This window comes from Neolamprologus brichardi, chromosome 7 (genome assembly GCF_056152115.1).
Source record: "Neolamprologus brichardi isolate AB-2024 chromosome 7, ASM5615211v1, whole genome shotgun sequence".
NCBI lineage: Eukaryota > Metazoa > Chordata > Actinopteri > Cichliformes > Cichlidae > Neolamprologus > Neolamprologus brichardi.
Genome location: NC_142110.1, coordinates 41,287,099 through 41,313,286, shown reverse-complemented (window position 1 = coordinate 41,313,286; position 26,188 = coordinate 41,287,099). Strand labels below are relative to the sequence as shown.

At 41.3% G+C, this 26,188-nt stretch overlaps 4 protein-coding genes across 6 annotated transcripts; 2 read left to right on the top strand and 2 right to left on the bottom strand.

The window, feature by feature from the left end:
• Positions 1 to 2,158: 2,158 nt before the first annotated feature.
• On the top strand, positions 2,159 to 7,839 carry LOC102795095 (syntaxin-2-like). Of its 3 annotated transcripts, none has more exons than XM_087843604.1 (9): positions 2,159 to 2,236; positions 3,197 to 3,241; positions 3,555 to 3,654; positions 4,545 to 4,619; positions 5,012 to 5,073; positions 5,225 to 5,333; positions 6,784 to 6,857; positions 6,969 to 7,106; positions 7,197 to 7,839. In XM_087843604.1, the coding sequence occupies exons 2-9, from the start codon at positions 3,203 to 3,205 to the stop codon at positions 7,368 to 7,370; spliced, it is 771 nt and encodes a 256-aa protein (XP_087699730.1). In that variant the 5' UTR covers positions 2,159 to 2,236; positions 3,197 to 3,202; the 3' UTR covers positions 7,371 to 7,839. The 3 variants fall into 3 exon arrangements, with proteins under 3 accessions (XP_087699730.1, XP_035765729.1, XP_006795616.1); XM_035909836.2 differs by lacking the exon at positions 2,159 to 2,236 and adding an exon at positions 2,799 to 2,882 and having other exon boundaries at positions 3,219 to 3,241; XM_006795553.3 differs by lacking the exon at positions 2,159 to 2,236 and adding an exon at positions 2,818 to 2,882.
• A 1,237-nt stretch (positions 7,840 to 9,076) lies between these two features.
• pgam2 (phosphoglycerate mutase 2 (muscle)) lies at positions 9,077 to 11,003 on the bottom strand. Its single transcript, XM_006795552.3, has 3 exons — positions 10,471 to 11,003; positions 10,174 to 10,354; positions 9,077 to 9,557 (listed from the first exon to the last, which is right to left on the bottom strand). Exons 1-3 carry the CDS (start codon positions 10,885 to 10,887, stop codon positions 9,388 to 9,390), a joined length of 768 nt encoding a protein of 255 aa, XP_006795615.2. The 5' UTR covers positions 10,888 to 11,003; the 3' UTR covers positions 9,077 to 9,387.
• A 3,396-nt stretch (positions 11,004 to 14,399) lies between these two features.
• Positions 14,400 to 17,304, top strand: LOC102795383 (neurofilament light polypeptide-like). Its single transcript, XM_006795554.2, has 4 exons — positions 14,400 to 15,517; positions 15,639 to 15,763; positions 16,226 to 16,626; positions 16,717 to 17,304. The coding sequence occupies exons 1-4, from the start codon at positions 14,474 to 14,476 to the stop codon at positions 17,043 to 17,045; spliced, it is 1,899 nt and encodes a 632-aa protein (XP_006795617.2). The 5' UTR covers positions 14,400 to 14,473; the 3' UTR covers positions 17,046 to 17,304.
• A 3,766-nt stretch (positions 17,305 to 21,070) lies between these two features.
• nefma (neurofilament medium chain a) lies at positions 21,071 to 25,753 on the bottom strand. Its single transcript, XM_006795555.3, has 3 exons — positions 24,515 to 25,753; positions 23,599 to 23,723; positions 21,071 to 23,488 (listed from the first exon to the last, which is right to left on the bottom strand). Exons 1-3 carry the CDS (start codon positions 25,571 to 25,573, stop codon positions 21,979 to 21,981), a joined length of 2,694 nt encoding a protein of 897 aa, XP_006795618.1. The 5' UTR covers positions 25,574 to 25,753; the 3' UTR covers positions 21,071 to 21,978.
• Between the last annotated feature and the right edge of the window lie 435 nt (positions 25,754 to 26,188).

Genomic DNA, 26,188 nt, shown 5'->3' with positions numbered 1-26,188 from the left:
CACACACCCACACTCTGATGGATGCATTGGGGGCAGCTCAGGATGCCAAGGATACTTTGGCACGTGGACTGGAAGATTCAGGGCTCAATCCAGCGACCTTCAGATGGGTAGATGCTGCACAACACAGCACACTAACAAAAACTGAGGTTTAATTGGCATATTGATAATTTGATAGTAGCCTGAATTCCATTGAATATGGTTGGAGACCTGAGTCTGGAACAAGTAAAGCCTCAGAGTCCTCATCAGATGACATTAATTGAATTTTATTTGAATGGAAAAGGAAAGTGGTTTAGGTAAATGTATAATTCAGACATGCCTTTCTTTTTCTTTAGTTTTACTGCTCAAAAGGAAAAGCTGACCCCGATATTACAACCTCTGATGCAGAGCTAGATATATTGAGTCTTCTACATTCACCAATTATCTAATAATAGGGACATTCACACACACTGACACAGTCAGTGTTACAAATCTTTCTATTGTCGGAAAATTGTTTTGATGACTAAAGAGGAGCTTTGGTTGCCTTTCCTCTATTTCTGTCAACCACTGTGCTACCCCCACAGTAGAGAGTTATAGAGCAACAGCTGGAGGACGAGCTGCTGGAGGAGCCAACACATTCACCTTGAGCTCCAGTGTTTAATATCAGAATAAACCAACATTTCTTATTATTCAGTTTGCAGAAGTTGCAGAAGTTGAATAAGAACTCTGACCATCTGCCACTATTGCAGATGTGAGGTGTGTGATCCCGTTGCAGCTTTGAGCAACATTAACAAAGACTTGTTAATAAATTAACATTAGCAAATGTTGCGTTTGTTAATGTTGCATTCAGCAACAATGCAACGACAAACAAATATTGGTTTTGGTTAGAAAGGTCTTTATTTAAACACCTTTTTAGCCAAATGTCTACTTTTATTTTACAAAAACAGAATCAGTTATAACATATTTTATGTTTTTTAGATGATCACTAAAATTTCTTAAATGAACATACTTGATTTTCTAAAGTCATTATAAAGAGGGCATAGAGTCCCTTTACAGCTGTACAGATATGTTATCCCACAAAAATAGGCAAAGATCTCTAGGTATCCATCTGGCTCTTTGCTTTGTTCGCTTGGCTGTTTAACTTTCATTAGAAGTAACATTATTAGAAACATGAATGAAAAACTAAATAAAATAAATGATACTATTAAATAATGATTCTATTACACCTCTAAAATAGATTTTAGTGAGAGGATAAATTTGAATACAAGCCACCCCAAATTTTCAGATGGTAATGTAAAGCTAACTCTAACTGGACTGAATTTCATTTATTTGTTTATTTATTCATCCATCCATTTACTTTACTTTCTTACCACTTAAATTCCCTTTATGCCTTATGCTTTTAACATTCATTGCAATTTCTGGTAAGTTTGGAACATTTTTGAGGTTCATTAGGCCTGTCATGTTCAAGGACACTTCAACATCCAGACTGGATCAGACCATGACTTCTAGATTAATAGCCTGTGTCCTCCTGAGACATAGCTACTTCTTAATGATATTATAAGGTGTCACGGAAATCATTATGAGTTTACTCAGTACATTCTTTTCATTTCCTTGTGATGGACAAATTATTAATATGTGCACATGATATGACAGTAATGTTAACCTGTTTCTGCTATCCACACAAAAGAGACTAAGAAGAGATAAGTAGTGTCATGACACTGTAATATCATAAATTAGGATTATCGGTTGTTGTGTTTATGTTGGGCAGGGTTTTTTTTTTTCAATAGGGAAAATTGGGGGTGGATAATACAATGGGCATCTGTGTGCTCAGGAGCCAACCACAGCTGGAGGCTCATCCAAAAGTCAAATACAATTTTTAATAAAACAACAACAATAACAAAACAATTTAAAAAGGGAGGGATTTTTTTCTCACTTACTTAAAAATTTGGAACATTAGGTTAGCTGTAGCAGCTAACAGGACATAGAAAATGGTTTAGCTAACCTGTATGACATGTAAATAAGGAGCAGGCTGCCCTCACCACTGCAAGGTCTTCTGCAGCTCACCAGGGAATACTTTTTGCCCAGCTATTTTATTTATTTGTTTTTGACAAAGAAAACGTGTATGTATTCATTTTCTATAAGTGGACACACCCTAATACCATGCTTTTTCTAGAGAAAAGCTCCCTGAACTCTTGCATGAATTATCATTTTAACACTCATCCTGTGGGAACAATTGCAACAGATACTGTAGAGGGAAGTGGTAAGTGACGCTGGGTGAGGAAGCAGAGAGGGGGAGATAGCAACAGCTGTGTGTGTGTGTGTGTAGACATGCTGTTATGCTATGACCATTTCTATTTCATATGAGGTAATTTAAATATTTTGGTGCACTGTGATGGTTACATTCTTCAGTGAAGTACAGTGCACTCTATGTAAAACTATTCTGTGTACAGTATGTACATATTCCGGTGTGATTTGAGTAATTGTTGAAGGGGGGAAAAAAAGACCTGCCCATTAAAACCAGTTAGCTAGGGCTTGTTACCAAACATATGTAATAAGGTGTTTGTGGGTATTGGGCAATTACAAGCTATGCCCTGGCTGCAGTTAGCCGCACAGCACACAGTGTGTTAGCACTGGGATTCGTACTGGTTAACTCCCGTGTAGGAAAAGCCATTCAATCCCCTAAATCTCACTCCCTGGTATAGTTCTAATGCTAAGTCTCGGTGAACTGCAGTAAACAGACGGCAGGTGCATCACTCCCACACCTGCTCCGTAAGTTCAGTACCTTTAGCCGCAGGACAGGCTCTTTGTTTGCTTTGTTGTGACGGTAACGCGCCTGCGTGCCAGCGCACTTTATTACACAGGTGAGCTCATCGAGCTGTGCTAACAAGAGGAAGGGCAGAGAGCAGGTGAGGCCGAGCCTTATCGCCAATACCGAAAGTAACAGTATTACGAGGGATTCTTATTTTTGTCGTTGTAGTCACCGTAATACCGACCGTATGTTAGCCGTTTAGGTTTTTAAAAGGTTTTTAAAGTTAAAAGACTTTCTCGGAAAAAAGCCTACATCCAGTTTGTCTCGCTTATACCAGCAGCGCGCTTTGTATTTTGTGTTTTTTAGTATTAGATATTAATGCTAAAACATTCAAGGGATTTTCCCTGTAAAGGTGGTGTTTTTCAAATATCTTTAACGGACTAAATGTCCTTTTTTCCCCACCTGTAAAAGGACGAAATGACGGCCACGAAAGACATGGAGGATTTTTTCAAAACGGTAAACATGACACAGCTTTGAGCTACGCTGTTCTTTCTGAAATAGCTCAAATTTCACATGTACAATATTTTAAAGGCAATACTTAAGGCAATAGTTAACTGTCATAGACTGTGTAATTACATTTAAAGGTGTACTTTCTGGCAGTGGTTGTCTGATAAACGTGTGTTCATTTTGCTAGAAATGTGTTAGCCTCACAAAAGCAAAGTATCATGTGTGCTGTCAGACCAGTTCCCACCACCATACCCCATATAATCTTTTCATGTTGTGTGTTCCAAGCTGTGTAACAGTAGTGTTTGCATCCATGCATGTTTAGGTGGGGGAGGTGAGAGGCCTCATTGAAAAAATCTCCTGTCAAGCAGAGGATGTGGAGAGAAGACAAGCTGCCATCCTCGCGTTTCCGAGTCAAGACAAGAGTAAGTAATTTTTATTTTTATTTTTCAAAAAGAAGCAAGGAAAAAAGTGAATTCTTCATTGTTATGCTGAAGCGTTCAAACTGTCTCAAATTCTCCTTGTCACACAACAGCAACAAGAAACACACACAAACGAAGAGGCTAAACAGCCTTTGACAAACACACCTGCAGCTGTTTGTACAGCAACAGACTTGGTAAATGTTACACAGATCAACATGAAGTTTAGATATAGCTTCAAAATCTGCATACACACACACACACACACACACGTACACCCACAGATGGAGATAATAACAGTGTAGTGTGCAAAAGGTCACTAGGTACCTCAAATTAAACCGTCTCCAGCTTGTGGTGGTATTCTTTACACAGCATTATTAAGAAATGACTTGTTGTGCTTATAGCAGCAGTGCATTTTGTAGTTTATTTTTGAGTAGACAATATTAATACTCAAAAATGCAACTTCACTGGCCTCTTTAAGATGCTCTTTTTATTCCTACTCATGTTACTGACCCAGTACCAGTTCCCCAGCTCTTTCTTCTTAGTACCACTTACCTTTTGTTTAACTTTTTTTTTAAACATTTTCTTGTCCTATCCCAATTTTTTGAGACATTTGAGACATAAAATGAGTAATGTTTATTTTAAATTGTACATTTTCTGTTATGAATAAAATATGAGTTTATTAGATTTGCTGATCAATGCATTCTGTTTTTATTCACATTTTGCACAACATACCAACTGTTTTTAAAATTGCAGATATAATATGAACATCACAAAAGCACTATATATAAAACGTCCTCAATCCTTTTTGACACCCGTGGTGTCTGTCTGTGGTGATATTCACCACACACAGTAGTTATTTCCTCTGTGGACTGAACTTGTTTTGTTCTTCCCAGGAAACAAAGATGAGCTGGAGTTGCTGAACAATGAGACCAAGAAGAATGCTAAGTTAATCAAAGCAAGGCTAAAATGTAGGTGGACACAATTTTTTTGTAAAGCACTGCAAAATTAGCTTTTATGCAGTGTAAGTTTTTGTCATGCTTCAGTGTAGTTAGATAAATTTAATCTTTTTTTCGATATGGATAATGCATATTTAGCTGTGTTGTTATTGTTTAATATAATGAAATGGGGAGGATCAGTGCAGCTGAGTTCCTCATACAGTGGGAATAGTTTGTAACACAGGATTTGACTTGTAAATGTGTAAAAAGGAAGTGTGGTGTAGCCCACTCAACATGCCTTTTGTAAACAAGCTGACAATAACACTGAGCTCTTTACTGTAACTGCAGAAAAGGACTGTGACATAGCAGACTTTGTTTAGTTTTCACTTGGTCCTGTATTCATGTTAGATCGGATTGTTTTTCAGCAATGCAGAAGCCTGGGGATGAGACCGGAGCTACAGTAGCCCAACGTATTAGGAATAACCAGGTGTGCAAGTAGTTTTATTTCCTGCCATACACCAGGTGCAAAATGATTGTCTGACACTCCTCTGCAGTTTCAAACACACCCGACAAAATTACTCCTGACAGAGGTCTCTTTATTGACATTTGAATTGATTCACTTCATTCTCTTTCAACAGCACTCGTACCTGACTCGGTGGTTTGCTGAAGTCATGAAGGGTTACCATGAGGCACAAATTTCCTTCAGAGAAAAATGCAAGGCAAAAATTCAGAGACAGCTGGAGATTGGTAAGTTGCCAAATCTAAAAGGGAGCACTTGTCCCTCCTCACCCTCAGGTCGGGTTGTGTAAATGGATTTTATATCATACACCAGTCCATACTGCATTGTATGGAGGGCGCTTCTGCCAATGCTTTACTAGCAGGAAAACCTACACTAGTGTAAGTCACTATGATGGTGTTTGCATAGTAGTAGCACTTTGGATTATAAGCTGGTGTCGTTTTGGAGCAGCAATTTACAGTCTACAGTTTATGGTCAGCGCTGTATTGTAAATAAGTGTCAGGTTCATTGTTCTTTCTCATGACTCACTACTTCACAGTATTATAACCAGCTTTCTATTATATGTCATGTTTACAGTTTTCTTTTTCTCCTTTTGTAGTCTGAAGTTATTTTATACATTTAAACAGTAAAGCAAACTGTCCTTTCAATTCCTGTTAAAAACAGTGCTGCCTTACAGTTTACATGCACTCACAAACTACTTTATTAGATACACTTTATTATTATCTAATAATGAGACTGGACTAACTTTCACCTTAATTCTTCATGGCTGCTAGCCCACCACATTCAAGGTTCTATGTGTTCTACATTCAGAGATGTTTTTCTGCATGCATTGGTTGTAATGAGAATGATAATTTGAGTTACTGATGCGTTCCTATCAGCTTGAAGCAGTCTGGCCATTGCCTCTGTCCTCAGGCATCAACAAGGTATTTTTGCACAGAAAACTCATGGGGTATTTTTTTGGCCTGTTCCCTAAAAAACACCCTAGAGATGGCTGTGTGGGAAAATCTCAGTAGATCAACAGTTTGAGACTAGCCAGTGTGACACCAACAAACATGTTACATTCAAAGTCACTTAAATCACCTTTTTCCACATTCTGATGCTCAAACACGGGTCACCTTGTCCATGTCTGCATGTCTAAATGCATGCACTGCGTTGCCATGTGATTGGCTGAATAAAGAGTTATGTTAAAAAGATGTTGAATAGGTGTACCTATAAAGGTGGCAGGTATGCTATGTGAATTGGCAGTATGTTAATGCCATTAAATTTGATTTTTTTCCTTCAAATCTACAATTAATATTGTACTAAGCAGCTGGCAGGGTGTCTGTTTAATAAGAACTCATACATGCGGTTCCCCATGATAACATCTAGAATAGTTACAGGGTGCAGTGTATCTGTGAAAACTGCTTTTAAGTGTATTACTTAAGCTGTCTTGCTCCACAGTACAGTACACTGTAATTTAAATGTGCAGTAGTACGTTTAGTAAACAGACTAATGTATATCATTATAGCAGTAAGTAGAAGTTGAGGTGTAATTGCGCCATCCTGTGGTGACTATCTAACTGGCATCTTTGGCAGCACAAAATAAGTCTTGGTCTTTGTCTGTTATTTATTTAGTTGTTGTTCAATAAATTAAGTTCCACAAACATGATGAAACTTATTTAGTATCTTTTGTTACTTTCAGTGAATAAAAGCACTACAGGTAATGAGTTGGAGGAGATGTTGGAACGTGACAATCTTGCCATCTTCATATCTGATGTGAGTGGAATCTAACATCTTTTTTTGGGTCACTCAGATAAGCAGTTTTTGTACGTTTGAAGCCGTTTATATGATAATTCAAACACAGCTTGAGCATTTTCTCTTTCGCAGATCACCTCTGACAGTCAGATTTTCAGCCAGGCTCTGACTGAGATTGAACTTCGCCATCAGGAAATCCTCTGCCTCGAGTCCAGCATTAAAGAGCTGCACGAGATATTTGTTGACACTGCCATGATGCTGGAACTCCAGGTAAAACAAGCTACCTCGCCTGAAAATGTTTAATGAACATTAATATAACATATTTGTGAATAACATTCATTATGTTTTTTCTTCTCCCAGGGCGAGTTAATCAACAACATAGAAAGAAATGTCACAACTGCTGCAGAGTATGTAGACAGATCAAAAGAAGAAACAAGCAGAGCAATTGACTACAAGAAGAATCCTTATAAGATAACATTTCGGCCGAACTTCATGAAGTCCCTCAAGAAAAATAGTGCCCCTGATCCTGTGTGAACAGTGACTACACCAAATGTCCTGGTGTGCATTGAAGTCTGTTTTATCTGATTTATGTTGCCTGTGTGCCCCTCAGGTTCCTTTCTAAAGGATTTTGATGACGCTATTGTTTTAATGAAAAGAATTCATTTGATAATAGTAAAACGATTCTGTGGACAAAGTAGCAGTTTCCTAACACCACCTTCAGTCAGTGTATTTAGATTCCTAGTCCTCAGGATTTAGGTTTTAGAAATGGCAAAACGGCCCCTTTTATGTTTTCCTTCAGTCTCTCATTTAGCCAGTAGGTGTCATGACAACACTACAGTGTTCCTTCTCTATTTGCTGCCCTTTAAAACTATGGTGCTGCATATTGTGTTGTTTTGTTTTTTTTAATGTTTGTTTTTAATGGTTTAATATAACACTGTGTTAAAGTGAGAAAAAATGTCTGTAAACTGACCACGCCGATCTCAAAATAAACCTGTGAGGAATGGTGCGGTACTTAATTCATGGGTCTTTTATTATGATAGCACAAATGAAAGAGGAGAAGGGATTGCTTTGATGGTTGAAGGCAGAACACAGGCAAAATTATATTTACAATGTAAGTGAAGGTCAACTTTAAGTTGATTTGGTTCAGCTAAAAAGCTATACGTTGTTTTTAGTGCGCACAGTGGCGATCAATATTATGGGCAATAGTAGCAGAAACATTCATTCAGAAACATTTGGATGACTGATTAGAAGGTTAGGATTTCAAGCTTCCCTGTACCGTAATGTTAAGCACTCAGCCCTCTTTAGCAGCACTCCATACTCTGACCTCAGCTTGCTAACAAGATGAGAATGTGCGACAATCAAAAAGAATGTTCCTGTGGTGTAACTTTGTGAAAAAAAACAAAGGCTTGCATTAGAATGCTGTCGCAGGCCTGAAGAATTTCTCCTCACATAAAATCACTTCAAGGGGACAACTGAACAGTCTGGATGTACTTGCAGGAATATGACAGTGTCTTATGCTATTAAGCCATTAAAACAACTTGTACAGGGATGAACCATTCTTCCAAGGGATGTTTCGGTTGGGGTTTGGCCAAATGACAGTTCAGCATCTTCCTGTGGTGCTGCACTGTGTGGAGATTTAGTGATGGGGGAAGCCAGAAGATGATGTATGATGATGTCACTGTCATACTCACAGAACAGTTCAGCAAGCTTGTGTAAACTGACACTGCTCCCATCAGGATGGAAATGTTTTATCGCACAAAAAAGGCACTCGGAATAAATTTGCATTAATTTTCAGTAACACTTTGTCAAAAGGGACAAGTCCACCAAAAACCTTCAAGAAAAATCTGGAAATGTCTGCATTTATGTTTCTCCCAATGACTGCAGTCACTTGTCTGTACTAACTCTTACCTGGGCCTTGTTTAAAATCATTGCGTGTGTTCGTTTTTCAGTGAGATCTGACTGGAGTGGAGGATGAGCAAGCATATTCCTGCATTATGGGAGTGCTGCCAGGTCGAACCCATTGACTTATCCATTAGGCTGCGTTTCTCGCTTCCCCCCTCCTCCCCTCACTACAGCTACTGGATAAGATTTCACAGCACCTTTAGCACTTTGCTGAAAGCTCAGATTTTCAAACAGGGAGGGAAGAAGGATGGGAGATAAGGATGACGATGTAATTTAAAGACACAAAAAGAGAAAAGAGGTGCAAGAAGATAAGGAAGACAATGAAAATGATACAGCACTACATAAAAAGATGGTTTCTTTATTGGTTGTGCCAGGTTGGCGAGGGCCCACAAAATAGGGCTTGGCCACAAAGGACTGAGTGGTGCGTGATGACATCAAATGTTAGGCCCTGCATTTTTGCTTTGAAAGGTCATCCCTGTGTTTGTCATTTAAGCAAACAGTAAGCTAATGGGCTGTAAGTGGCCTGTCTCCAAAAGAACCATTAAACATTTCCCCAGTTGGAATGGACAACAAGGATCTACTAATAGATTAGAGGAAAAGGTTGAAGGTGGGTAACAGTCTCTTTTTCTGCCTCTGCAAGGAGTCTGGCTTACTTCTTTGCTTTGCCCTGGGCAGCTACAGCCTCCATGGCCTTCTTTACAGTTTCCTCATCACCGAGGAAAGACATGGGCTTAATGGGCTTCAGGTTGGCATCCAACTCATACACAATTGGGATTCCCGTGGGAAGATTCAGCTCCATGATGGCTGCATCAGACATACCTGGTGATGCAAGCAGACAGAGCAGATGGAGACATGCAAAGATCAGCATCAGGGGGCTGTAACTGATACAATACACTGTACTGTAAGTCTGTCAGGTTCCCAGCAACATAGACAGGACAACAGATGGACAACAGAAGAAAAAAAAGTAAAGCATGTTTTCTTTATATCTCAGTGTATTAAGTTCCCTCAGGTGTGCCTCTGTCTTTCAACACTGGACCTGCCACTCCTATCTGACATTTACTATTGCCCTTGAAGCTCTTTAAAACCCTTATCCGTCTCTGGGCTGCTCCTTGAAAAAGTACAACCTTTCTACATAAAGGTCGTGACTGTAATGGGAACCAAGCTCATGACCCTCTACCCTGTCCCTGAGATCTGGTGTGAGCCTCTGCTGCTATTTATAGACAATGCAATCCACAACTCTTGTCTGTATGTGTGTAAAGTCTGTGTAAGTGTGTGACACTGGCTATTCAGGTCAACTTTCTGCAGAAGTCTTTCTTTCTATCATGAAAGAATTTCACCGTTAAGTGTTCTGCAGTGTCATTTTTTAAGTCACTCTATCTACTGTGTCCGACCTTCTCATTCTTTTCTTTTTGTAAGCTTTGTCCACAGTGCTTACCCTCTAAGTGCTTGACAATGCCACGGAGGCTGTTCCCATGGGCAGCAATGATGACATTCTTCCCAGCTTTGATTTCAGGAACAATGACTTCATTCCAGAAAGGCAGAGCGCGGGCAATGGTATCTTTAAGTGACTCACATGTGGGCAGCTCACCAGGCTTCAAGCCTTTGTAACGCCGAGACTGGAGGCAAAAACAACACCGCAAAGTACAAAAGCTTAATAACTGACAGCACTCTCAAGCAAATTCTGGAGCTCTTTAAGCTTAGAAATGATTAAGCTACTTTGCATTTGTCTCACCTCGCTGATGATTTTGTGATAAGGGTGGTCCTTATCCATGGGTGGAGGTGGGATGTCAAAGGAACGACGCCAGATCTTCACCTGCTCTTCACCGTGCTTTTCAGCCGTCTCTGCCTTGTTGAGCCCAGTGAGGCCTCCGTAGTGGCGCTCATTCAGACGCCAAGTACGAATCACAGGCAGCCACATCTGGTCTGTGCCCTCCATGATGGTCCACAGGGTCTTGATGGCACGTTTCAGCACAGAGGTGTAGCACACATCAAACTTCATGCCAGCCTCCTTGATAGCCTGGGCACCACGCTTGGCCTCCTCCACTCCCTTTTCACTGAGGTCAGCATCGAACCAGCCACAGAAGCGGTTCTCTTGGTTCCAGGCGCTCTCGCCATGGCGGACAATAACCAAACGATGGGCGGCAGCCATGCTTAATACTATTTCCCTAGATTTTTACTTAAACCAGACACAGAGCCCTAAGCCCTCCTAAGTTGTGGACACTCACACACACACTGGCTGACCAACAGTAAGCCCAAGGCAGCATACCACACCCTTTTTATAGCAACCTGGATCATGGCAATGCATAGCAGACAGGCCTTCTTTACTTTCCCCCTGTGAGAGGCCTTCATACTCTGATGGACACACTGGGAGGACCAATAGAGCCAGGCCTCTATCCTGGGACATGTGGTGTCTGGGAAGGCCAGAGGTCAGATACTGATCCAGAATAGCAACATGACTTTTAAACTGACATCTGTGCAAGAAAAGTGTAAAGATCAAAGTTGGAACCTCATGCTCAGATGAAGCATTTCCTCACTCTTCAACTCACTGCACAGTGAAGATGTTGTATGTTTAGTAAATATTTGTCCATAGGGCATTTGTTGTGTGGGCATAACAGTGACTATATGACTCATGCAGGTCCTCTGTGTTCCACTATGGCTGGAGAAATTCCATTTTCAGTGTGTCACTAAACAGCTGCATACAGTAGCTGCCAGGAAAAAAAAAATAAAAAAAAAATAAATATATATATATATATATATATATATATATATATATATATATATATATATATATATATATATGTGTGTGGCTGACTACTGGTGCTAGATTTACTCTTACTTCTATAAACAACAATTATGTCTTATCATAAAAAAGATGTTAACTAAAGAACAAGATAAAGGTTCATAAACAATAAAAGGAGTGTGCAAAAGTCTGTCAGAAGTGCCTATCTTGGTGCAACATAAAGACATCATCAAGCCAGTGTAAAATCTGAAATCAGGGTAATATATAAGGTGTTATTTCAATTTATCACCTCTAGGAGCTGCTCTAGTATCATATAGACTATGTTTACCATTGTATTACATGAAACTTGTTTTTATGAGATAAAAACACCACATAAAAAACCTTTGTGAATTACAGTTAGAATATTTTAGGGGTATGTTGAAAACAAAATGAGTTACAAATCCAATAATCCACTTTTCTCCATATAATAGAAAATTGTCACCATCTCTGCTGCATGCTTTGATTAAAACTTAATCACTTTGTATCTTAGTCTTAAATAGAAAAAGGCCTGGCGCTCCACCAAAGTCAAACTATGACATGCTACTGAGACAAATAATCACATATCACACAAACATCTTTATTATTTTTCATTAAATTTAATGCTGGGAAGAGAAAATACACTGACAGACAAAGAGCTGACAAAGCAGGGGCACTGAGCTGCAGAGCTAACAGGAAAAGTAGATGCCTTGTGTCCTGAACAATCAAATTTAGGATCCAGAGGAAATACAATAATCCAAAAATAGAATATTAATGGAACTCCAGGCATGACGCCAACCTGCATCATGTGATCATGACATTGAGTTTTTCTTCTATACGGAGTATAAACTAATGAGAAGGATTGTGACAAGGAAGAAGAAAAGTCACTATTTTTTTTAATTTTTATGGCTAGTACAAGATGTTTAACAGAGAATGATGAGTAGTCTTTCAACTAAAATTCTCTGTGTGCTGCCTACCATCAAAAAACTGTCTGGCAAGTCTTGCAGAACGGGAAAAGTTAAGTTGGAAAATAAATATAATATAAATACTTGCATTTAACAAATACACAATTGGTTATTACGTTAATTTAAGTTGTGTCTGGTGGTGGCTGGATAGATGGATGGTATTTTTGGCCCTCTGGTGGTCAAACTGGACTAATGCATCTTATTATTTTATTCCACCAAGACAGCAGATGCTATCATGAATCACAAAATTGTTGCTCTTGTCAGAAGTATGATGCTGGCATCGTTTTTTGTAAAATGCTAGCAATGTTGACTGCAATAATACTGTCATCTTCACATGTAGGCCAAGCTTTTATGTTAGTCAGCATCGTGGAGGCAAAAAGTACCAACCTGGAAATTAGCGCTGTAAGTGATTTAATGTGTTTGGGAAGAGAAGTTAATGATCTACTTTCTCTGTTTTATTTCCCCAGGTCCTGTAAGCGCCTTGTCTGCCAAAAATCGCCCCGATGCAGATTGTCATACTGCTGTTACGGTGGGAAAAAAGTGTACACAAGGGAGTTTGTGTGATCACAACTGTTACGATGACTCAGCCAGCAGCGCAGCCTATGCAGCTCCCACAGAAGCCCCCCCCTCCCCCACCTCCCACCACCTACCTCCTTTTTATTTGGGCACAGCACTGCCTATAGGCACCAGGGGCATTTGCTGCAAAGGCAAAGTACACCAGCCATACATGCTGTAGAGCTTTCCCATATACAACCATAGACAATTACACAAAACTGCACAATTCATGCTGCAAAACACTGCAATGCACTTCATTTATTCATAAAGCTGGAAAGAAAAATTAATCTTTGAACGGAAACTCTTTATTTCACACGCACACACACACACACACATACACACACACACACACACACACACACACACAAAGAAATATCCATCCATCCACAGTATGGATATGTTTTCTCCTGTTTCAAATCATGAGGGCAACACAATATGTAACTAGTCACTGAATATTTTAAATATCTTGTGTCGCTGTTATGGACAGTATGATGCTCTTGAGAATATTTGTTCTATATATATGTATATATATAGCAGAGGGGGTATTTGGGTGAACACACAATTTTCAACTTCTGCAGAAAAAGAAATTACAGTAAATATTCTTTAACTAAAGGATCAAAAAAGAGTATTAAACACCCTGCATGTAAAAATTAATAACCTTTAAAAGCAAACAGCTGAGAAACCTGTTGAGAAAAATGAAAATGAATTATGGTATTTTTACAAGCTTTGCTATACCGCACCATACATGTTGTATTCATTTATAGTTCAGACATTGTTTTAGCTGCACATTAACCCACTCTAAGTCATGCCTTTAATAGTGTTATGCCATCTGTTTGGGTGGGATTTTTATCATTGCAGGTGTTTTGAGGCCATGGCTGTAGTTCTGCTCCCCACCACACGGAGAGATGCTGTGTCATGATTGTAAAATGAGGACACCCCGGCCCCACCCTCACCCTTTTTTCTGCAGTGAGTGAGAAGACAGAAAATGTGTTTTAGTGATATTTTGTCATTTTTACAACATAAAATTACTGTAAAAACTGTACAGTTTCTTAAAAAGATCAGGTTATGTGTTTAAAACTGGCCATGTGATAGACTTTTTTTAGAGTTTAGAGTTTTGCTGTAGTCTTAAAAATTACTGTAAAAAGCTGTTTTTATATTCTAGTTTATTTAGAAACTGTTTTTCTTCCTCTCTGCTTTTAACCCTTGCTCATTTCCCTCCTCCGTGTATTCCCATGGCTCGTATCTTTCTCATTTCTTGCCATTGCAGTGTAAACCTATCAAGCCTTCATTGTCAGAGGGTGCAGAAAGTGCTTGCGTCAGCCCCCACCATCCAGCTATAAAAGCGCAGGCTGCTGCAGCAGCAAGCAGTCAAGACTTAAACCCAAGCCCTTCGTACACCTCCACACGCACACATACAGCAAGAGGAGAGGAAGAGCAACTTTTCCTCCCAACACTCAACCATGAGTAGCATCGGATATGACCCTTACTACTCCACCTCATCATACAGACGCTTTTTTGCCGAGCCTCCTGCACGTGTGGTGGTGACTAGAGGGAGGACCCTCTCTGGCTTCTCTACTCATGCATCCCCACTGTCTTCCTCCCGTCTGCAGTACTCCTCTCCTGGCCGTGTGCTCTACTCTTCTTCCTCACCAGCCTCTTCCCTGGAGCTGGAACTCAGCCAAGCGGCCCAGATCAGCTCCGAGTTTCGAGCTGTACGCACACAAGAGCGCAGCCAGCTGCAGGACCTTAATGACCGTTTTGCCGGTTTCATCGAGAGAGTGCGTGAGCTGGAGCAGCAGAACCGTGCCTTGGAGGCAGAACTGCTGCTGCTGAGGCAAAGGCACTCTGATCCGTCCCGCCTGAGAGCACTGTATGAGCAAGAGGCCCGGTCCCTGAGAGCAGCTGTGGATGAAGCTAGGGCAGAACAACAGGCTGTCCTAAGTCAGAGAGAGAGGCTGGAGCAAACCCTGAGTGCTCTGCAGGGTCGATATGAGCAGGAGGTGTTGGCTCGTGAAGAAGCTGAGGGCAAGCTGATGGAGGCTCGTCGGGAGGCCGATGAGGTTACCTTAGGAAAGGCTGAGCTGGAGAAAAGTGTGGAAATCCTGCTGGACGAGCTGGCCTTCCTCAAGAGGATTCATGAGGGTGAAGTGGTTGAACTTCAGGCCCAAGTCCAGCTGGGTGTGCAGGTGGCTGTGGAATCTGAGGCTGCCGCTCCAGACCTCTCTGGGGCTCTCAGGGATATCCGGTCCCAGTATGAAAGGCTGGCTGCCAGGAACATGCAGGCAGCTGAGGAGTGGTTCAGAAGCAAGGTAGGCTCCCTGACTGAAACTGTGGCCCAGCACACTGATGCTGTGAGAAATTCCAAGGATGAAGCAGGAGAGTACCGACGCCAGCTACAAGCCCGCATACTGGAAATCGATGCATGCAGAGGCCTCAATGAATCCCTGGAAAAACAGCTGCATGACATGGAGGAGAAACAGAGTGCAGAGATAGCAGCTATGCAGGTCTGTAAATGTGGTCCAGATCTTTGAAGTGTGTTAGTTAAGGTTTTCATTTGATCCTGCAGTATGTTATTTCCCTTTGTCTCATTGTATAAAATAACACTTAACGTTGATTTTTCTTTAGGATACCATTGCAGAACTGGAGAGTGAGCTGAGGGGCACTAAACAGGAAATGGCACGCTACCTGAAGGAGTACCAGGACCTTCTGAATGTCAAGATGGCTCTAGACATCGAGATTGCTGCATACAGGTAATAGATGAAACAGGGAGTGAGTCTGATAAATGATAAAGGGTTTCTTTTTAGCGTTGCAAAATTATATAGAAACGCCTATTTAGAGGCACCTAGGAAACTGATGTTTTTGGATTTGTATCAGAGACAGTGAAGTTTTTTTTACATTTAATGTCTGAGACATGCAGGGGCGTAATTTCCAGGGGGGGTTATGACCCCCCAATAATCAGACCCAACCAAACACCCCTCCCAATAAAATTATGAATTGTCTTGCATAAATAGGCTGTTGATTTTCTTTACTCATTTCAGTTATTACCAGCAGAATAGTTTAATCATCTCGGAATTTACCCAGATTTATTTATTTATTTAGACAGAGATCCTGACAATATAATTCTAAGAGTAAAAAAATGGCCACTTACTGTTACATTTAAGACCCATGCTTTTAACTGATCTCTGATCCTTTCTTTTCATTGTTTGACGCAGGAAGCTCCTGGAAGGGGAGGAGTCTCGCTTCAGTGTAGGTATGGCCGGGGGAGTGTCCCCGTTGTACAGCCACAGTTTGTCAGCACCCTCTTTCGCTAGGCCCGTCTTCTCCAGCCTGAGCTCTGGCACCTCCTACCTGATGACCTCACGCCTGCTCAGCTCCAGTGTCAGCACCACTGAAGGCATCATCTCTGCCAGCCATGCCCAGCAAGCAGAGGCCAGCCCACCTGGTGAGGAGGAGGTGGAAGAGGAGGAAAAGGAGGAAGAGGAAGCTAAGGAAGAAGAGGTGGGAGAAGAAACAGAGGAGAAAAAGGATGAAGAGGAAGAGGAAGGTGAGGAGGAGGGTGAGAAAGAAGATGAAGCTAAGGAAGTAGAGGAAGAGGATAAGGAAGAAGGCGAGGGTTGGTGTAACTTGCTCAGTCATGTTCTATCAGTCAAATAAATATCAATTATTAGTGTCATGGTAACTAAATTGTCATCTCTTGATTCAGGTGGTGATGAAGAGGAGCAAAACGAAGATGCAGCAGAAGCTGCTGAAGATGAAGGAGAGAAAGAGGAAAAAGATGAAGGGGAGGAAACTGAAGCACAAGAGGAGGCAAAAGCAGAAGGAGCTGATGACAAAGAAGATGATACAAAAGATGAAGCACAAGAGCAGGAGGAAGTTCAAAAGAGTGAGGAGAAAGAAGATAAAGCTGATGACAAAGACGTGAAAGCTGTTCCAAAAAAAGATGACAAAGCCGAAACAAAAAAGGAGAAAGATGAAGAGAAAGCTGCCCAACCTGAGCCGGCTGAAGAGAAGAGCACAAAGGATAAAAAGTAAACCGTTATGGTCAAGACTGTCCACAAAAAAACTGCAGCTTAAAGACAGGTAGAGGCAACAGTGCTGTCCTCTTAGATCTGCTTGTTAACATGGTGCTCAATAACACAGTCCAACAGCCATTTAAAGCAACAAATCAAGGTTAATTGCTTACCAATGTTCCGAATAGCCCATAAAGGTCTTGTTGCACAGTTCTGAGTGAATGTAATAGTGTATGTGTGTGAGAGTTCTGGTGGGTAAATAAATTATTCTTAAAGCCGTGCATCTCACTGATTTTGAGCCCTGATTTAAAGATTATGCTGACATGCATACAGATTTATAATATAGTCCTCATAGGCACTTGGAAATGTAGAGACGTGTGTTGATTTATTATTTCCTTAGCAGGCAGAGAGGTGAGCAGCCCAATCACTTATTGCACTCACACTGACAAATACAGACATTTAGTGTCACAACATTGCCTCTAAGATAATTGCTATCCTGCTGTGTTACAAAAGATCCTGCTGTAGTTCAAGATTGATTTTGAACACCAAAGAATGTGGCTTAAAAACCATAATCTTCATCTTACAAATAAAAAACTGTTTAGTAGTAAAATCAGATTAAAATTTTCATCTTCTATACTGTCTGAGATCACTTGCTGCTCACCATATATTGGGTTACAGAGCAAGTTTGTAACTTTTGAATGCTGCCTGGATTTATAATGAGTATCTAAACTCACTGTGTAGTTTACTCAAAGTATCACACATTGCCTCTTTAAGAATAACATCCAATGATTGTCACTAGCCTTGTCCTTCAAAGATCTGAGATCATTATGCATTGGAATGAAGGGAAAATGACAAATGAATATGAGGAAGAAAAGAAGCATTAAGGGCTGCAAAGTATTCATCTTTATTAAGCTAAGGTAATATGCTCAGTATGTTATGTATTTATCAGAAATATCACAGAAATATATGTTGGCATTTACACATAGCTACATTTCATCTACCACATTACAACTGTGTAACAGCAATGAAGAACTGAAAAGAAAATCATCCCAATATCTAAAACGTGCTCCTCATGTCACCAATTACCTTAAAGCATTGTGATCTAATTGAATTCCCCACACAAGGAATTGAGAGTAGTGAAGTTCAGAGCATTAAAAGGCATGTTTTCAGACTATAACAAAGATATTTTTGGTCTTTATGGATAGTTACCACCTTCACCTGCTGAATCATTTAAATTGTGATTTAAGGGGTGGAGTTTGCTGACACAGGCTGCTGTTGTTGGTAGACTGGGAGTCACTGAACTGGAAATGTCGCCAATGTTTGTGACGTGAGTGCCTTGTAGGGCATTTTAGGTTTATTAGCATTGATTACTACCATTGATTAGCAGCAGGAGTGACAAAAGTACTGACTTTCTTTATTTAAGTAGAAGTACAAATGCCTTTACTCCATTAAAAGTTGTAGTATTGAAGCATTTTTACTCAAGTAAAAGCAAAAAAAAGTACAGGCTCTGAATTTACTCAGAGTAACAATGGAAAAAGTAGCTACACAATTCTACTAGCCATTTTTGTACCAATGTAACTGAACTTGTGCTATATTAATATAATAATAAGTAAATATTAGTATATGAGAATATAGAAATTATTAACATTTTAACATTCTAATTTCAATCAAACTGCTGTGTTTGAATCTATTATACAGGGCACATGCAGTGAAAGAAAATTTAAAAAAAAAATAACTATTTTCTGTCACCTACATTGCAGACGAGGACTTTCCCTCCACACCTAAAAAGTAAAACAAGTCAGGGGTTAAAGTGGGATTCAGCAGGTCGGAAAACCCCGTGTAGTGATCTGTGTACTGGAGCAGCATGGGGAAAATAATCACAACTCACAATAATTTCTAATATAAGCTTCAGTAGATATTCTTGGTGTACATGATGTGAACAGCTGACCTGTTGCTCTTTGTGGATTTATGCAACTGAACTGGCTGATGTCCATCCCCTACAGTGACACTACTTTGTTTATACTGTCTTTACACTAGACTGTATAAAGTTGGAAGTCAGTGAATGAATCTAAACATCATCAGCTTAAATGCAAAATTCATCTTTGCTTCGCTTGATGTAACCTCCCTTCAGGCTTCCTCCTCTTCTGTAGTGCAAGCCAGATTCTGAAGTACCGCAAACACAACTTAATATAAATATAATATAATAAAAACACTACAAGAAAGTGCAGATATTTGTTTAAAAATGTAGGGAAATATAGTTAAAAGTTGTCAGAAAAATAAATACTCATGTAAAAGTTCAGATACCTGAAAATTCTACTTAAGCACAGTAAAGAAGTATTTGTACGTCATTACTTCTCACCTCTGATTAGCAGGTATTGTGTGTATGCATCCATCTTTTATATACAGTCTATAGCCATACTATAGTCTATAAGCGCAGTAGTGGTGTGCGGATCGATACTGAAATATCGATTCCTCCGATACCAGTCATTTATGTTCTTGAATTGATTCTCATATTAAAATATCGATATTTTAGTAATTTAGGGTAAATTTGTAGTTTATCATTAACAGGAACACAGTGGAAAGAAACTATATCATTCGGATTGTCTACATTGGAAGGAACTACTTCCTCTTCCGCCTTTCATAGTCATATGCGAAATATGGCTGTATAAATGTGTTGCAGCCCCTTGGCATGGCACTCACAACAATGGCTGAGGGTAAATGGAGTCATGTGTGGACGTATTTTACCTCCACAAACAGCCGAGACATGGTTTGTGATACATGTGGCAAGAAAGTGAGGTGTTGTGGCAACACCGCTAACCTCGTCAAACACCTCAGAGTAAATCATATCACAGAATATGATGTCTCTTACGGAGTCCTTTAGTGCTGCAGGCAGGCAGCGTGTTCAAATAGCGCACAACTTCAGTTTTTTTTTATTTCTATATGATGCATTCTGCATTTTCAAGTGATAAGAACAAGTAATCTGATATCCTGTAATCATGATGACGCTATAATTTGAGATACAATAAATAAAATACGTTTTTGTATAAAGTATCGGTATCGGATCAGTATTGTCGATACCACCCTGAATTTTACTTGGTATGGGATCGGAAAGGAAATCAGTGGTATCACACATCACTAAAGCGCAGCAGCCTTGGGCTCTGGGCGAGTAAAGGGATGCTTAGATGCTTAAAAGTGACGCTTCTCACTTTTAAGACATACATTTATTTTAATTTAAACACCACACAGCCAAAGTTTACTGATAAAGAAAGAGAGGAATGGAGGCCAGAGAAACGAGCTTCCATGACTGCCAAGTTGTTTGGTTTCTTTAAAAAGAAAAGTAGCAACAAGAACCAAACTCGCTTGTCCAGGACTTAATGTTTCTAAACTGGTGCAATGCGGAGAAGTGCGAGTACACCACGAGCTACTTTATTTCCATGTATTTATTTTTAAATGAAATTCATGCTGATACTAATGATTAACCAGTGACACCCAACCAAGATCGCCCATAGCATTGTTTTCCCAATTATCTCAAATAGCTCCCTATAGTTAATATTCTGTTGTCTCTCCTAATGTGATTTTTTTGTTTTGTTTTTTTGTTTAAAAATGCCATTTACACACAAACACACGCTGGTCCACGTCATTAAATTAGGCTTTTGGAACCCTTGTGGTGGGTTTTTAAAAAGACACTGATGCTATTTAATACTGATTTTCTGCACCCAGCCTGTCAGTGATCACATCTGTCGTCACTGCTGGGTTTATGTTGCTGTTGACAGGAAACAAACCAAAGGCACATTTTATATTAAATGATATTTTTTGAAAACATCCTGGGAATATTATTTTAGCACCACAGCCCTCCCAAGCACCTCTACCACCTTAATATTTAATTATGTCAAGTTTTTTGAAGGAAGGATACAACACTTTTACAGTAACTACATTCAGTTGCTAATAAACTATGTAATATTCTGTAGCTGTAATGCTGTATTGCTGCAGTGCTGTATACAGTTGCAAAAAATATGATTAAAAGAATAATAAAGTGACAACAGACAGTTGGCGTTTTGAAGATCTTTATGACATTTATTGAGCAAATGCTGCTGGGAAATTGTTCATGATGAGTAAAGTCATGGGATTGCAAATAGTAGCACCTCATTAAATTCTGTATTTAAATTCAAGTCCATCCTATGCATACAGGAATGCATGTTTCTATCATTTACAGTATATATTGTTTTCAGTTGCACTCAGGTAAACATAACAGACAATGATAAAAAGCATGTTTAAGGCTAGGAGTTTCTTTAGGTTTCTTAAGCTTTATCTGCTTCGGTAAATGGATGTATATGGTATTGTGTTTATCATATCACCGTCCATTTCTTCCGTCACTGTCGGCTGTGTATTTGTTGTTGTTAGTTTCTTTTTGGCTCAGTTGGTATCTTCTCGTGTCAAGTAAGGCTTCGTCAGTAGAATACATATGTCTGCATCGAGGACCCTCCATCCGCCAGTCCCCCACTTTTGCTTCAACTCAAAAACCCTCTCCGCAGTAATATTGTTTATTGATTGCTTTCTAGTATTTACTCTTTTTAAGGTGTATTTCTACCATACAGAGAGGAAAGTATTCCGCTCCCCTGAGCTAACATGCAGAGACACCCCACCCACCCAAGCACCCACCCATTCGTGAGCTCACCCACTAACTGCAGAAAGGAAAAGAAATATAAGGAAGAATAAAATATCTCAGTCACTTGCTCCTGTCCGCGTCTGCTGTGAAGCCCGTTTGAAGCTTTCACTCAACATGCATTTTTGAAATTTGTAGCGTTTAACTTTTGTCTTCTCGCTCTGACTTGTTTTGTATGTTTGAGAGTGGTTATCTTTATTACATCGCTCTAGCTGTATGATTTTCTTTGTTATGTTAGTTCTGGATTGATTGCTTGTGTTGTTCTCTCCCCTTCCTCCCCTTCCTTCTCTGCTCACTCGCTCTCCGTCACCTGCTTGATAGACTGAGTGGAGTGTTTCTCGGTCTTCTTAGTAGAGACCAGTTTCTCCTGCAGCATCTCTTCCGCCTCCTTCACTGTTTCGGTAACAGTGACGGACTTGATGACATGCTTTGACCCATCCTCTCCGGTGGTGATTGTCTCCACGGTCTTGGTGATCACAACCTTCTGGCTGCCGTCTTCCTTGACAGGACTCTCGTCTACGCCGTTGGTGATCACGTCAGCTTCTTTTCCTTCATCCTTCTTCTCTTTCTCCTCAGGGCTACTCTTGTCTATGTCGCCGTTCATGGCAACATCTTTCTTTTCAACTTTCTTCTCTTCTGTTGGCTCGCTCTTTTTCTCAGTCTTGTCTTCAGTGCTTTTAGGAGCCTCAGGCTTTGCGGTCTTTGGGGATTCAGCTTTTGGGGAGCTAGATTTTGGGGATGCTTCTTTTGGAGACTCTGCTTTAGGAGAAGCAGGCTTGGGAGATTCAGATTTAGGAGACTCTGGTTTTGGTGATTCAGACTTGGGGGAGGCAGGCTTTGGGGAATCTGACTTTGGAGAGTCAGGTTTTGATCCCTCTGTTTTGGGAGCTTCTTCTTTCTTTGGAGATTCAGGTTTTGTTTCCTCAGATTTAGGAGCATCTTCTTTCTTGGCCTCGGCCTTTGTAGCTTCAGTTTTTGGAGCCTCTGTCTGGGTTACAGCTGGTTCTGAGTCTGGCTCATCTTTTCCCTTCTTCTCATCTTCCTTTTTGCCTGCATCCTCTTTTTCCTCCTTCTCATCTCCACTTTTGGATGCTTTGTCACTACCTGCATCTTCATCCTGATCTCCACTCTCTTCTTCAGCACCTGCTCCCTCCTCTTCTCCACTGCCCTCTTTGTCTCCAGCCTTCTCTTTGTCAGGAGAGGCTTTAGACTCTGGAGCTTTGGTGCACAACATTGTCTCCTCAACTTCTTCCTCCTCTCCTCCTCCCTCTCCTTCTTTATCACCTCCCTCTGCATCATCCCCCTTTTCTCCCTCATCCTCACCCTCACCACCTTCTCCCTCTGCTTCTTCTTCCTTCTCATCCTCCTCACCACCTTCTCCCTCTCCCTCTTCTCCCTCATCACCACCTTTTTCATCCTCCTCTTCCTCCTTGCTGGGCGCACTCGAGCTAACTTTGGCTTCAGTGACAGCTACGACTTCTTCTTCTTCTCCTCCCTCCTCTCCTTCTCCCTCTTCCACCTCACCCTCTGCTTCCTCTCCCTCTGCCTTCTCCTCCCCTTCTTCCTCTTCACCGTCCTCTCCTTCCTGTGTGGCAGAGAGCTCTTGCGCTAGCTCTGCCAGGGCCTCATCCATTTCAGCCTTCTCATCCTCAACCCTCGTCTCCTCAATGATCTCCTCCACAAACTTGTGCTGCACCTTGAGCTTTGTGGGCTCCGACTTAGGCTTAGAGATTTTAGTGGTGGTGACAGTCTGGCGGTAAGGGAAAGTGCTGAAGTGGGTCTCCTCACCCTCTAGGAGTTTCCTAGTGTAACAAATGCATAAATCAGATATTTAAAGTATGCTTTTATATGAAAAGGACTGCAAATATTGTTTCAAAATTTAATTTCAATTGTGCATGAGTGTATCCTGTACCTGTATGCAGCTATTTCAATGTCTAAGGCCATCTTGACATTGAGCAGGTCCTGGTACTCACGCAGGTGACGAGCCATCTCCCATTTGGTGCTCTTGAGCTCATTATCCAGCTGGTGAATTGTTTCCTGAGTGAAATACACAAAAATCAGGTTGTTATAGGGTTGAATATGTTGAATAATTTAAATGCAATACGAGGTCCAGTGCTCAAAACCAGTCTTCATGTATTATGCAATTTTTTTTGAAGCCTTAATAGTTTTTCCAAATTATCTGTTGCAGTGTTGCCCATGTCTTTCTGTAAACTCTGCAGACTCTGCGCAACAAGGCTGCTTGCTTTTTAATACATTCTGACGCAATACAGTATTCTAGAGATGTTGAATGCCTCTGTTTCAAGGGCAGCCTCCGCACTCTTTCAATACACCCCCACCCTCGCCCTAAAATCTCAGTGGTGTGATGCAAGGACAGAGCCAATCAAGGCATCGACCCATTGCCTCTGACTCAGCAAGAGAGAGAGAAAGTCTGCTGCAGCGATTCCTTTTAACCATTTCGTGACTCTTGGAAATCTCTCCAGCTTGTGAATACAATCAGCCTGCTTAAGAGAAAAGTGTTTGTGCTTAACAGTGACAGTTTGGCAGAAGGGGACAAATGTTACAGAACCTGTCAAACATAACAGAAACTAATATTTTATATTTGTGAATGTTTTTTTTAATTTGACTTTAAAGGCTCACGCTTAAATGCTGCGTCAGTAAAACATAAATGTGTCCTATTAAGAACATCAACTCTTTTATCAAGTTTTAAAAACAGGCTACACAATTCTTTAAGAATAATCTATGACATTTCAAAACAGAATTGCCCTGTTTTAGAGTTGAACGTCTGTTCTCAGCCCACCTTCACCGCTCTTACCGGGCTGCCTTCTTACCTGCAGGCTGGCCAGATCGCTGTTGTGGCGGTCCTCGATGTCATTAAGCTGTCTCTCCAGTGAATCTCTTGTACCGCGGACGGACTCCAGCTCCACCGTCTTGGACTGCAGCTGACGGCGATAGTCGGCTATCTCGTCACGGGCGGACTTTATGGCGTCCTTGTTTTGCTCTGCAGCCTCGGTCAGCTTGACGTAGCGGCACATGAACCAGTTTTCCACCTGCTGCAGGTTCTGGTTGGAGTGGCCCTCCAGCTCGCTTCGAATCTCCCGGAGAGCCTCGGTGATGTCAGCCTTCTGGAGGTCTTTCCTTTCCACTGTCACCTGAGACGCCTGAATCTGGGCGATGAGGTCGCTGACTTCTTCCTCGTGATTGTTGCGGATGAAGGCGATTTCATCCTGCAGCGACTGAACTTTCTTCTCCAACTCAGACTTTACCAACTCCGAGTCGCTCATGTCCTTCTTCAGGACACGGATTATGGCCTCTGTCTCCTCTCGGATGCGAGCTTCTTCTTCAAAGCGGTCTCTGATCCGCTGGATGTCCTCGTCGATGTGGTCCGTGTCGAGCTGAATTTGTGCCTTGTCATGGTGGATTTGCTCCAGCAGCTCCCGTAGCTCCCGCAGCTCCTGGTCATAGAGGTCGTCCATCTGGGAGCGTGACACCTGCTTCTGCCGCAGTGCCTGGATCTCCGCCTCGATCTGCTTGTTCTGCTGCTCCAGGTAGTGCACCTTGTCAATGTAAACAACAAACCGGTCATTGAGCCCTTGAAGTTGCTCTTTCTCGTTAGAACGCTTGTAGTCTCCGTTCAGGATAGAGGTTTGACTATAATCAACGCTGTCGGCGGAGCTCAGCACAGCTGAGCTGTATGTCCGGGTTACCGGCATATTCACGCTCCTCTTGTATGACGTGGTCACGGTGGAGCCGGGACTGGCCCGGGACCAGGACTGGGACCGAAAACCGCTGGAGGGGGTGCCGCTGGAGCGGCTGTAGCCATAGCTGGTCGTTCTAGTATCCATAGTTCTCCTGAAGGGACTCCCTACAGTGTCCACCGGGTAACTCATCCGGTTAGACCACAGAAGGGGATGTGCGCAAGAATGAAGGAGGACGGTGCAGGACGTGCAGGAGTGTGGCGAACGTTTATGTGGGTGTATGTGTGCGTGCAGGTGAGGGGTGTGTGGCTCTCACAGCGACTGAGACCTCCTCTGCGTGCTCCTTATATATCCGAGGCTCTGCAGTTGCCAAAGCAAGTATGAGGCAATTTTATTCCATCCACTGAAAGAGGGGGAGGGGAGGGCGCACCCCCCTCGGGCCGTCTGCTAATGGTCCGGGGTCCCGTTCAGCCTGAACCACGTGGGCTATACGGGTTACGTGGGTGTCCGGCTTAAAGTAACCTGACAAAGTAGATAGATAGATAGATAGATAGATAGATAGATAGATAGATAGATAGATAGATAGATAGATAGATAGATAGATGTAGCCCCCTCTTAGTTCAGCACCATGGACAGCAACATGCAGTTCAACAGCAGTATCAGTTGCATTTAACTTCCTTATCCTTCTTGTCAATAATACGGTATAAAGAAGGTAAAAGGGAGTGCCCACCCAGTGATCCACAGCGTGTGTGTGTATGTTCGTGTCTGCATGCTGTATTCTTGTGTTTACATTAATATTGTCCATAG

Excerpts from the sequence above, each read along its gene's own strand:
- LOC102795383 (XM_006795554.2), top strand. The coding sequence starts at position 14,474 with ATGAGTAGCATCGGATATGACCCTTACTACTCCACCTCATCATACAGA. Across the intron at positions 15,518-15,638 it reads CAGAGATAGCAGCTATGCAG|GATACCATTGCAGAACTGGA; the intron begins GTCTGTAAATGT and ends ATTTTTCTTTAG. Across the intron at positions 16,627-16,716 it reads GGATAAGGAAGAAGGCGAGG|GTGGTGATGAAGAGGAGCAA; the intron begins GTTGGTGTAACT and ends CTCTTGATTCAG.
- nefma (XM_006795555.3), bottom strand. The coding sequence starts at position 25,573 with ATGAGTTACCCGGTGGACACTGTAGGGAGTCCCTTCAGGAGAACTATG. Across the intron at positions 23,724-24,514 it reads GCGATCTGGCCAGCCTGCAG|GAAACAATTCACCAGCTGGA; the intron begins GTAAGAAGGCAG and ends TATTTCACTCAG. Across the intron at positions 23,489-23,598 it reads ATTGAAATAGCTGCATACAG|GAAACTCCTAGAGGGTGAGG; the intron begins GTACAGGATACA and ends TTGTTACACTAG.
- LOC102795095 (XM_087843604.1), top strand. The coding sequence starts at position 3,203 with ATGACGGCCACGAAAGACATGGAGGATTTTTTCAAAACG. Across the intron at positions 3,242-3,554 it reads TGGAGGATTTTTTCAAAACG|GTGGGGGAGGTGAGAGGCCT; the intron begins GTAAACATGACA and ends ATGCATGTTTAG. Across the intron at positions 7,107-7,196 it reads CCATGATGCTGGAACTCCAG|GGCGAGTTAATCAACAACAT; the intron begins GTAAAACAAGCT and ends TTCTTCTCCCAG.
- pgam2 (XM_006795552.3), bottom strand. The coding sequence starts at position 10,887 with ATGGCTGCCGCCCATCGTTTGGTTATTGTCCGCCATGGCGAGAGCGCC. Across the intron at positions 10,355-10,470 it reads ATCACAAAATCATCAGCGAG|TCTCGGCGTTACAAAGGCTT; the intron begins GTGAGACAAATG and ends TTTTGCCTCCAG. Across the intron at positions 9,558-10,173 it reads CATTGTCAAGCACTTAGAGG|GTATGTCTGATGCAGCCATC; the intron begins GTAAGCACTGTG and ends TTGCATCACCAG.